The sequence below is a fragment of the Trifolium pratense genome, linkage group LG3 (genome assembly GCF_020283565.1).
Source record: "Trifolium pratense cultivar HEN17-A07 linkage group LG3, ARS_RC_1.1, whole genome shotgun sequence".
Classification (NCBI taxonomy): Eukaryota; Viridiplantae; Streptophyta; class Magnoliopsida; order Fabales; family Fabaceae; genus Trifolium; species Trifolium pratense.
In genome coordinates, this window is record NC_060061.1 from 38,620,982 (window position 1) to 38,633,505 (window position 12,524).

Consider the following 12,524-nt stretch of genomic DNA (forward strand, 5'->3'; position numbering starts at 1 on the left):
TATTGTCCTATAAATAGGACTTGTATTGTCATGTAAAGATACACCTTGATGAGAATAATACAATCTCTATTCTTTCTCTCTTCTCTTCTTTTCTCCTCTATACTTATATATTATTACTATTACTTATATTTCATAACATTTCTAGTTTTTTTTTAAAATAAATTTTATAAGAAGATATAAAAATAATTTTCAATGATTATTATATATTTAGAAAAGAGGAGAGAGAAAAAAATTAAGTACAATTTACTTTTAATATCATGAATACATGCGAGTAGAATATCAAAAGAAAATCTCAACAGATACTAGATACTACTTATATTATATGCGGCGGATCTATTCATGGGCTGTGGGCTCATGTCCCATCCAAAATCATTTTTTTCTTTCTAATATAGTATCTATTGAGATTTTTTTTTACCTCGTACTTATTTTCTCGCACGTCGTACAAATTGTACTTAATCTCATACTCTTCGTTTTGCTACTTTTATTCATCTTCGATAGACGAGAGAAATGTTATACTATTTTACAATTTTAAACTTGTAATATGTTGATAAAGGAGTTGCGAAAAATACTTCGCTCATCTACTTTATCTATTATTGCCACTAGATCAACAAATTTGAAACAAAGTAACTCATCTACTTGAACTACTTGAAGAATATGAATTTATGGATCAATGAAGTTTTGGATGTAGCAACAAGGTTTCGATCTAACCTGTAACAACCGACCCGTTATAACCATCACCCACATACCTGACACCCGAATAAATCGAAGATGTAGACATACAAAATTGGGTCCAATTTAAGGGGTTACAATTTTTAACGATTTGATGATTTTCGACCCGAAATTGACCAAAATGACCGATCCTTAACCCTATTCTCAAGTATGTATTATTATAGAAATAATAATAGAAAAAAGTAACTATTTTGAATATATCGCTAAACATTGCCCCATGAAGAAACAAATATGGAAATAAAAAAAACTTTTAAGTAAAAAATATTCCTTTTCAAAATTAAATTATTATTTTTGTTTCCTTAACCATTGCACCAGACACTATTTAACCTTTCTCTTATGTTAATCATAATTTATTTACTTTTATTAGTAAAAATATATATTACAATAATAATAATAATAATAATAATAATAAATGAATATTTGTTTTTAATGAGTTGGTTTGTTTCTTGTGCCACAATCATTTTTTTTTACAATAGTCAATGATTTTTTTGTTTTGAAAGAAACCGGTAAATTGATTTGGTTGATTTAATTATAGAAATATTTAATTTTCTTACAAGAATAGAAAGATTAATAAAAAAATCAATTTCATTGATTCAATAAAATCATAATTTTTTTAGGTGGTCTAGCGGCTAGAAATTCCACTTTTAAGGTGTATAAGTGGAATGACCGGGGTTCAAATCTCGGCCCTGCATATACTAGTATGATACCCGTGCCAAGCACGGGGGCAAACCTTTAAAAATTTACTTATTTTTGTTTACAACATAAATAAAAATTATGATGAATAGAGTAACAAAAAACGCATGATAAAAAATAATGGTCGATTTTTAGAAAATCAAATAACTCATATAATGTTTATGCCAGCTGAACTAAGCTCACGAAACAATAAAATCCTAATTTATTACTCAAATAAAAATAAGGGCATAAGAAATTCAGAAAAAGGGCTCGACCAAAAAAAAATTCAGAAAAAGGGAGAAATAATTGGCAGAGAAGAAAACTCGGGAATAATAACGGTACACTATTCTTGTACTTTTTATTTTATCTTATTTGCTTTCTTACCGTTTTTGTGTTGTTATCTTATCAGTATTTATAGAAGTGACCTGTTATTATATATATATATATATATATATATATATATATATATATATATATGACATATTTGGTTAGAGAAGATGATTAGCATATTTGATCATGATAAAAATTGAATTATATACCTATTATAACTCAATTGGTAGGAATACCGTTTAACTCAATTGATTAAAATTTTCTTTTCACAATTAATAAATAAATCAATTTTTGACAAATTTAAAATAAAATAGAAAAATTTATTTATAATAGTGAGAATCTCACTATTACAAACAAAATTCTCTTTTTAGATTAGTTGAATAATCAACATATTAAAATTAATTCTTCCTTATAGTATAATGATTAGGATATGCCAAATTAATGTTCAACTTTTTAGAATAATTCTTCCTTATATAGAACAATAATCAATGTCCCTTTTTTTAGGTTAGTTAATAATGGTTTATAAATGGAAATTAAGACCGTTGTTAGCAACTTCTTCTCATACATAATTTACTGTCAAACATTTCATGTAATAGGCGCAAAATTGATTTCATATTATGGCAGGATTAGTATATGCCAAATTTCATTTTATGCCAAATTGTGTTTTCGTAGACACAGAATCCTTTGTTTCCCAATTCAACAAACAAAGAAAAAAAATAGTACTTTAATTTTTAATCAAACTTAAGATAGCATATTAATTGTCCATTACTTTGTCACTTGGTGATCGATTAAAAGAAGAAAAAGTAATCCCGTGAGGATATCTATCTTATCAAAGACTTTGCAATTGAGGTTTGAACTCTGATACTCTAAGTTGTTGAATATATTAAAATTGTAAAAAAATTCACTATTGTCTATTTCGTTAATTATTTTAGTTCTTGAGCAACTATCTGATGAGTCGGATAATGACGGTAAAAAAAAAATATAACTTACCAGAGATGTTTAGCCTTTGTACTCTTCGAAACAGAACTTCAACGACCAGCTTTGAAGCTTTGAACACAAAACCAACACCAATCGTTGTTTGACAGAACAAACAACGTGGTAGAACAAAAACATAGAGAGAGAAACTCACACTACAAAATCATCATCATCATCATGCACTAGAGAGAGAGAGAGAGAGTGGTGTCCTTTGACTAAGCCTAAGCCGGCATAAGCCGACTAAGGTTGTTGTTTGGTTGATGATAATGTTCTTTTTTGTGTCTGAATACGCGTTGAATTTTCCATCACACTTTTCTCTTTCCTCTTAATTCCAATTCAAAGGTCTTCTAAGTAGTATTTTTTTTTTTTTTTTTTAATTTAATGCCATGTTTTATATAAGTGTTTTCATATTCACCCCACAACAACCTTAATTTCATGCCCTTTATTTTCTTCCTTGGAAAAATGTTTCCTTTTTGTATTGGGATCTGACTTTCATGTTTGATTCTAAGTTTACTGCTTCAGAATTCAATTGGGTCAGTTTGGAATCTTCAAATATTTGATTCATGGTTGAAAAGTTTCAATCTTTGCTTTTGGAATATTGTTAAAAAAGTGGTAGTTGTAGTTCTATTTAGTGTGACTTTGTTCATGAGTTTTGGTGAGGTTGTTGAAAGAAATTTTGTTGTTTTTGAAGGATGGTATTGTAATTGTAATATTACTATATATTACATAGTTGAAGTGTTATTATATCTTTTGCTGCTGCAAAATGGGTTGTATATGTTCCAAGAGTTCAGCTGTAGAAGACAACAATGAAAGTATATCAAAGAAATTGCAATCAATTAGCACAAGAACTTCAGAGTTGAATGTTTTGAGGTTGAATTCTTCGAAGAGAGTTGAGGGTGGAAGTGATGTGAAAGTGAAAGCTTCATTGAATGAAAAGAAATCCAATGGTTCGGTGCACTTGTATGATGATAAAAATGGTAGGAAGAAGAAAATTGAGAAGACTGAATTTACTGTTATTGATCGTCCTGGTCTTGGAAAGGTTCCAAAGGCTATAGAAGGTGAACAAGTTGCAGCTGGTTGGCCGGGGTGGCTTTCTTCTGTTGCTGGTGATGCTATCAGAGGATGGATACCGCGAAGTGCAGATACTTTTGAGAGGTTACATAAAGTAAGATTTGTTTGCTCTATTTGTGTATACAATATAATCAGACGCATATAACTCTTACTTTAGTACTGGTATATGGTTAAAACTCAATAATGAAAGAAATGGATCAATAATGTTTAATTTGATTATGTAGAGTATAGAAACTAGGTGTCGAGGTTTTGTGTAAAAAGTGAAAAAGAGAGAATGCTAATTAGGATGGCGTAATTTTGTTTTGTTTTTGTGAGTTAAACTTCTTCAATTGGTGAAGGGATGAGGTTATATTCTTTGATGTTCTTTATCATGGATGGTAGATTGATAGTAGTCCATTGATTTATATGAATAATTTGGTGGCATTCTGTTATGCAGATCGGGCAAGGAACTTACAGTACTGTTTATAAGGCACGTGACGTGACTAATCAAAAGATTGTTGCATTGAAGAAGGTGCGGTTTGATAATCTTGATCCTGAGAGTGTCAAGTTTATGGCAAGGGAAATACATATTCTGCGTAGGCTCGACCATCCAAACATAATCAAATTGGAGGGCTTGATAACATCAGAAACATCTCGCAGCTTGTACCTTGTTTTTGAGTATATGGAACATGACCTAACAGGACTTGTATCAAATCCGAATATCAAATTCTCTGAACCACAGGTAGGAATGATTCTTTGGATTCTCTCTGTTGAGAACTTGTGATATGGTCAAATTAGTCTTTGTACGGCTTGGACAATTTTCACCTTTAAGCTAATTTTTGGGGTTGAGTTAGGTTCAGCCGCTACTCTAAGATGGCATCTGAGCCTATTATCGATGTGTTGATGTCTCACATTGACCGGAGAAATGACCTAAGTAGTCTTTATCGGAAATGCCACGTGTAATTATACCACACATTGTCCTTATTTGAAATTTGATAAGTAATCATACATGTTTTCTACTCCATTTTTATAAGAAAACTCCTAAAACATTTTTTTCTTTCTGTGACAGCTGAAGTGCTACATGCATCAACTTCTTAGTGGATTGGATCATTGTCATAGTCATGGTGTCCTCCACCGCGACATAAAGGGTTCAAATCTTCTCATCGACAATAATGGTGTTTTAAAGATTGCCGATTTTGGTTTGGCAAATGTTTTTGACTCCCATCACAATATTCCATTGACTAGCCGTGTAGTAACTCTGTGGTACAGACCACCTGAACTTTTACTTGGAGCCAATCATTATGGGGTTGCAGTGGATTTATGGAGCACTGGTTGTATACTGGGGGAACTATATACAGGCCGGCCCATTTTGCCTGGAAAAACTGAGGTATGATCTTTAGGAATCTACTTTCCATCACTTTCAAACCAATATGAAGCATTCACACAGACACGGACACGTTGAGATGCCTATACATTTAAACTGAAATGTCGATGCTACCTACTAAGCCGACCTTATATATGTCCCTCACAGTTTTGTAAACTGAGAATAATACTAGCTTTGTATATTAATAAATGTGTGAGGTACCTAAAAATTGATTTTAGTTCCTTGTAGGTTGAGCAGTTGCATCGGATTTTTAAACTTTGCGGCTCACCGTCTGAAGACTATTGGGGTAAGTTGCGGTTGCCACATTCGACAGTATTCAAGCCTCCACACCATTATAGGCGATGTGTTGCGGATACGTTTAAGGATTATTCATCAACTGCTCTTAAGCTTATAGAGACCCTACTTTCTGTAGATCCGTCACAACGAGGGACAGCAGCTGCTGCTCTGAAAAGTGAGGTATGCTGGTTTATGGCACCAAACAAGTAACTATATAATCTGATTGAGATTAATCAAAACTACTGAGAGGCATGTGATATTGTGATTCTACATTTTGAACTTGTCCCCATTTCTTTGACAGTTCTTCACATCAGAACCTTTGCCTTGTGATCCATCAAGTTTACCAAAATATCCTCCTAGCAAGGAGATTGACGCTAAAATGCGTGATGAAGCAACCAGAAGGTACCTGATTTAGGTTGATTCTAAATTGAGGAAAAAACAATGATATAAAGCCTATTTCTATAAGATAACTGATATGCATAATTTTTTTTAATAATCTTAGGCAAGGAGCTGTTGGAGAGAGGGAGCAAAAAGTTGGCTCAGCGGTTAGACAAGAAAAAGGACCTAGGGCCGTTGTCTCAACAAAAGACAACGCTGACTTGGGCGCATCAATACAGGTAATATTTTCTTCAATCACAAGGAAGAGTAACGATTGCTTATTTTATACATAAACTTTTAGTAATCTTCCGACATTACATCTACGAGTCCATATATATTAAGTTTGAAGTATTCTAGTGCTTTTTTAGTATTTTCACTTGCGTTCTTTCTACTGAATTAATTTTTATCTATTTCCCTCTCACTTTATCTTACTGTTGTCTGGAGCAGCAAGTCAAACATCATTCCATCTCAAAGAACCGAAACGAATTGTCGTATCCTCATAGAGAACACGTGTCCGGGACTGAAGGTTTCCCACACAGACAATCAGATGTTAGAGAAACAGAAAATAATATATCTGGCCACTTTTATAGGAGGCCTTCACATTCAGGCCCATTGGTTCCTGGTTCTGGCTGGCCCAGAGGCGTGAAGGAAGTTGATAATGGGCCACCTGTTTCAAACAGAGTGAACCTAGCAAAACTATCCGGGCTTGTAGCATCTAGGACTTTGTTGTCCGAAGATCAGGAGCCAAAACCAGTTCCCTTTCTCCACAGAAAACCAATTGAAGTAAGAAAATCCGTAGAGGCGGCTAATGGATCCGAGTCAAGAAGAAGGCGGGATAAGAAACGAATTGTTGATCACAGTCAAATTGTAAATAGAAGAGTCCCAACCGAAAAATCAACTCCGGTTAGTTATTACTTATTTATTGTTTTTCCTTACAAATTCCAAATGTTCGGTAGTAAAAGCCTTCCCTTGCATGTATAAGGATTCAGATGCTCTCGTGTTACACGAGCAACTAACCACGCGTGTCTTTATCTTTGCTGAATAACTCAATAACTATGTTGGGCTGTATTTCAGGATGGACATGGATCCAGCGGAAACAAGATATACATGTCTGGTCCGTTACTGGCTTCAAACAATATGGATCAGATGCTCAAAGACCACGATCGTAAGATCCAAGAGTTTTCAAGACGAGCAAGAGGTGAGAAAGTACGCACACAAAGAAAGTAGTCAGAATACATAAATATTTCTATTTGGTCAGCTGTATACGTTATTTTTACGATAACATTTATTTATCTCTCAACACTTGAGAGAGAAGGGTGAGAGTGGATTCACTCTTACACTATAACATATATATATATATATATCATGTAAATTGCAGGCTCTATAACAACAAATTCATCTTTCTCTTACGTACAATTCATGTTTTAATCATAAATTGCAGGCTCTATAAACCGAACTCAAAGCCATTGCTATTTCCAGAAAGATGGTCAGCCTAATATAACAAGTGGCATCTTTCTGGTTTAAGCTGCAGATTATTTGTTCACCATTAGAAATAAGCAGTATTTTTCTTCATTTAAGCTAAGAAAAATTATGTTTGCGGTTTTTAAGTTTGACCATTTTTTCAAATCGATTCTTTAAGTTTTTGTCGTTCGTTCCAAATAAACCATTTACGTTTACATTCCACCACCGTTAGTCTTCTGTTCAGCTTCGACAACGACTGGTGCAATTGAAAGCATCTAGTCATTTGAGTCTTTCGGCACTGCTACAAGAATATGACCTCATAGTGATTATTCAAAAAACATCCATCAAATTCTACGAACAATCTACATTTCTTGAATTTTGGTTTACAACCATCAATGCACAAGTACAATATCTAAATTTTTTGTAACAATGGTCTATTCACATAATCAATATCATTATTCTCGTCCACTGGTAAAGTATAGCTTTGACAGTCAACTTGATTGCGCGGTTGGGATTGGACCCTATCACTTCATGATAGTAAGCCAAAAAAAAATAATCAAACTTAAAGGATCACAAGCATAATTATACATAACTTAAATGTGATTAAACAAACAATAAAAACATAATATAAAAGGACCAATTTAGAAAAAGAAAAACTTAAAGGAGCAAGCTGAAAAACGCGAAAATATAGTTTCGGAAATAGTATTTGCGGTAATGGGAAAAAGTTGATCCCCGTCCTTAATATACATGTCTTCAAATTTAAGTTTACTATTTTGAAGTTTTGATGACATTAAGAAAGAACATATTTGTAAAACTCATGTATAAGTAAGCGGGTCCGTATAGTATGGACCAAAACATGTTTCTGTCCATAATGGAAATGGTTAGAATCATTGGATTAAATAGATTCATTGATTTTGTGATGTACTCTCTGCATTAGATAATGTTTTCTTTTGTTTTTCTCTTTCATCTTCGGCAGATTCTAGGGTGGGAGATGATGATAGGTCTCTCACCGATAGGGGTGCTCAAATCCAAACCAATCCAAATAAAAACCGAAAACCAATCCAAAAAAACCGGAAACCGCAAAAAACCGAATTTTTTTGGATGTGTTTGGATGTTCTTTTGTGAAAATCGCTGGATCGGATCGGATTTCGGATTGATTTCTTAAAACCGATCCAAACCGAACCAAACCGCATACATATATTTTAATATTTATTTATCTTTTTAGTATAAATATATATATATTGCATTAACCTTTTTTTTCATTTTAAATTTTGTTAATACTAAATGTTAGTTTAATTTAATCTATTTTAAATTTTGATAATCCTATATGTTAGTTTAATTTAATCTATTTTTTTTACTTTTTATATGTTTCGAATATAATTGGTATTTGTCATTCTAAAATATTAATTTTTAATATATTATATATTATATTTTACATCAAACTTAATATTTATTTTTGTCAAAAATGTCAAACTATTATTTTGTAGTGTTTTTTATAATATTTATATTTATTAAAAAAAATTACAATTTATAATTTGGATATCCAAAAACCGATCCAAATTAAACCGCATAATATTGGATCGGATTGGATCATATATTTTTTATTTGTCATCCAAAACCGAACCAAACCGCAAATAAAATTATTTTTGAATCGGATAAGTTTTTGTCTCAAAATCGATCCAAACCGAACCGCGAGCACCCCTACTCACCGATGCACCACATGTTCTGTGAACTGGATTGAAGCGGTACATAATATTATGATGTACTGTCAGTATTATATTATTTTTTATTTTTTATTGTCTGAACTAAAAAGTTTCCGTTCTTTTTTCGGGAAAAAAGTTTCGGATCGGAAAAAAAATTCCAGTTTTTTTCCAGAAAAAGTTCCGATATTTTATTCGGAAAAAAGTTTTAAATATTTTTTATTTTTTCACTCTTTTTTGTATCGCAATATTTTTTAAGTGAACATTTCGAAACTATTTTCCCCAAAAAATCGGGAACTTTTTTCTGAAAAAAATCGGAACTTTTTCCAGAAAAAAGATCGAAAACTTTTTTTCTGAAAAATATCCGAAACTTTTTTTCCGAATAAAGAACGGAGACTTTTTTTTTTAGAAAAAACTTCGGAACTGTTTTTACCTGAAATCAAAATTTTTTTCCCCAAAAATCTGGAACTTTTTTTCCCAAAAAAAATCGATTTTTTTTCCGGAAAAATCGAAACATTTTTTCCAAAAAAAATAAATAATGATATAATACTGACAGTACACCATAATATCATGTACCACTTCAATCCAATCCGCATAACATGTGGCGCACCGATGAGAGACCTATCATGGTCTCCCACCGGACCTGGATTGGGTGCAGTCAGCACCCATGACTGCATGCAGTCAGTTAGATCATGATCGTCTGATCAAAATCAGACAGTTAATATTTTAGTATCAAAAATTATTATATTTAAAAAAAATCAGGGTTGTAGTAAATTCTAAGCTGTCTGATTTTGATCAGACGAATAACAGATCATAACTGCAGCTTGACTGCACCAAAACCAAATTCACTTAATCCATCTCCCTTGTGTGGTGCTATGGAAAACTAAACTACCAAACATCATTCAATGAAATAATAAAAGGAATTTCAAAAAGATTTTATTTTTTCTATAAAAAGAGAAGAGAAAATTAACTTTCACAAGATAATAAAGTTTATGAATATTCAATGTATAAAATAAAACTAAAAAAAGAGAATAGAATCACAGTAAAATATTTGGAATCAAATTAGTTCATCGGTCATATTTTATTTTCTATGAATGAAAATCCAATCCAATTGTTCTATGCTCATTTTTTAAACAGATTGTTCCATGCTTGTATCTGTCTGAATCTCAAATCTCATCTTACTTGTTCCCCTCTTTCTCACTTCATTTTTTCTTCTTTAAATAAATGATTTTGGTTCTATCCCTTTATCTTTGCAATATGAATGAAATTTAACAAAAAATAATGAACCATAACAAGGATAAGATTGTAGTGTTGGACTTTGGGGATTTGGAGAATGCAGCAGAGAAAAAGTGAAATGAATGAGAAAGAGTTGAAGAGTTAAATTTAGTGTGTGGATGGACCATGATAAATTTTAGTGGATGATGTAATCTAAGGGTGAAGAAAAAACTGGTCCATGATGGACCAATTTTTTTACTGGTTGGTTCATTTTATACGGAATCTAAGCGGACAAGAACTTATTGGTGTCAATGTGATTTAAAGCTGGAATTGATTTTTGAGTACGTAAAAAAAAGCAGTAACATTTATAACTATTGATTTTGTTACAACAAACAAACTTGTATTTTTATTGGCAATAAAGCATAATCAATTAATCACAATATAAAGTAGCTAGACATCCTATGGATGGTGTGAAACAGGGGGTATAAGGTTTTGGAGACAAGTTTTAACTCATAAATATGGGGAGATAGAGAAAGTCTTGGGTGGTGGTAAGGATTTTATTCCTCTATTTAGACACTACACACATATTTGATAAAAAGTAAAATGAGAAAATGATTAATAATATATATTTTTAAAATAGTTAAAAACAACCTTTATATGCGGGGTATTCCGACTCTGGATGCTCAATAGTTATGGTCTTGGCTACAGATTGCTCGAAACAGTACCACATCTATTTATTCTCTTTGATTGTGAGTTGTCCCATAAGGTGTGGTGCATTATGTTATGCTAGTTTTTTTTTTTTTTTGACTAAATGTTATACTAGTACTAGTTAGTTGTGCATAGTGTCTTTTATAATAATTTTTCTTTTCATACTTATCAGTTCGGTGGCTTACGTGTTCGATCCTTGAAGTTTAAAGATAGCTTTAAATTTATATTTGGTTGATGAAAATTTGAATGATTTAGAATTGGTTCTTTGGATGGTTCAAAACAAAAGAGTAATGTTATTTTTATTTAATTTCTTGATACTTATAATTAAATTCAGCTTGATGCCTTCAATTATAGATGAAGATTTAAAAAAATCAAATCACAGAAGATATAACAAATCATTATAAGCAATCAAATCAAATGATTATAATCATTATAACACAAGGCACCAGTGGTAGCAATTTTAGTAATTTTATTTACATTGTTTTGTTTATGAAGTTGTTGAGAACGTTATATGTAGCTTACGGGTGAAATATATTACAAGTTGCGGGGATAGCTCAGTTGGGAGAGCGTTAGACTGAAGATCTGAAGGTTGTGTGTTCGATCCATGCTCACCGCATTTTAATTTTTCCTTTATTTATTTCACGTTACTACTGGACGGACTCTGTTGTATTTAGTCTATTCGGCCTCCACTTTAGAGTAATTGTTAATAAATTATGCAGTATGCACACTCCAATTACTCCATGTACCACTTAAGCTGAATATCTCAATTGTGTTAAGATTTTTTTTTTTTCAATTATAAAATAATAGTATCAAGGGCCCATTTGGAACTTGCTTATTTTTTTAGCATATTAGCTTATGCAAATAAATAAAATTTTTATATTAATTTATCAGTTTTCACTAACAAAAATATGTGATCTTGATAAAGCTGAAATTGAAACAGATTATGAAAAACTGAAGGTAATATCTGCATTTAGGCTTTGTCTAACATGCATAAGCCTCTCATCTTATAACATTAGTTTTTTTTTTTATTTTATTATTATTATAAAGTGGGCAAAAGCCTGTAACCAAAAAAAAAAAAAAAAGTGGGCAAAAGCCTATAACATTAGTCTTTAAGTGATCATCCTGACCAAATAGTAAAATACCATAAATTAATTACCCTACATACATGATAATGTGGATGCATATATATGCAGCAAGTTGTATATTAATATTGTATAAAATTGAGGGTCTAAGCAATTACATAATCACTATATAACTCATAATAAATTACATTACTATGCATAAAATTGTACTCGTTCCGTTCCTTTTTATTTGTCATTTTAGAATAGTAACAACAAATTAAAAAACTGTATTTTTGCATCTTATCTTCATATTATACCATAATTTTAATCCGCTAATAAATACCTATTTTTTCACACACTTTATCTTTCCAATAAATTTAATATATTATGTAAAAAAAATAAATTAATATGTTTATGTACCAATTTTTTTTTTAAAAAAAAGACTTTTGTGTTTTAAAATATATAGCATTGATTAGTTTTATCGAAAAAATAAGAGTAAGTGACAATGAGTATAATCTACAAAATATAACCTTAAATTATCAAAATAACAAATAATTTGAAACAACTTTTTTCATTCTAAAACGA

At 31.3% G+C, this 12,524-nt stretch overlaps 1 protein-coding gene and 1 non-coding gene across 4 annotated transcripts; both read left to right on the forward strand.

Moving 5' to 3' along the window:
• Window positions 1–2,297: 2,297 nt before the first annotated feature.
• LOC123913529 (probable serine/threonine-protein kinase At1g54610) lies at window positions 2,298–7,460 on the forward strand. Of its 3 annotated transcripts, XM_045964300.1 has the most exons (10): window positions 2,736–3,048; window positions 3,398–3,871; window positions 4,214–4,498; window positions 4,826–5,143; window positions 5,369–5,596; window positions 5,718–5,818; window positions 5,919–6,033; window positions 6,242–6,697; window positions 6,869–6,992; window positions 7,236–7,460. In XM_045964300.1, the coding sequence occupies exons 2-10, from the start codon at window positions 3,470–3,472 to the stop codon at window positions 7,316–7,318; spliced, it is 2,112 nt and encodes a 703-aa protein (XP_045820256.1). In that variant the 5' UTR covers window positions 2,736–3,048; window positions 3,398–3,469; the 3' UTR covers window positions 7,319–7,460. The 3 variants fall into 3 exon arrangements, with proteins under 3 accessions (XP_045820257.1, XP_045820256.1, XP_045820255.1); XM_045964301.1 differs by lacking the exons at window positions 2,736–3,048; window positions 7,236–7,460 and adding an exon at window positions 2,298–2,580 and having other exon boundaries at window positions 6,869–7,203; XM_045964299.1 differs by having other exon boundaries at window positions 2,736–3,871.
• A 3,961-nt stretch (window positions 7,461–11,421) lies between these two features.
• Window positions 11,422–11,494, forward strand: TRNAF-GAA. Its single transcript has one exon. It is a non-coding gene; the product is annotated as a tRNA-Phe (tRNA).
• Window positions 11,495–12,524: the final 1,030 nt, after the last annotated feature.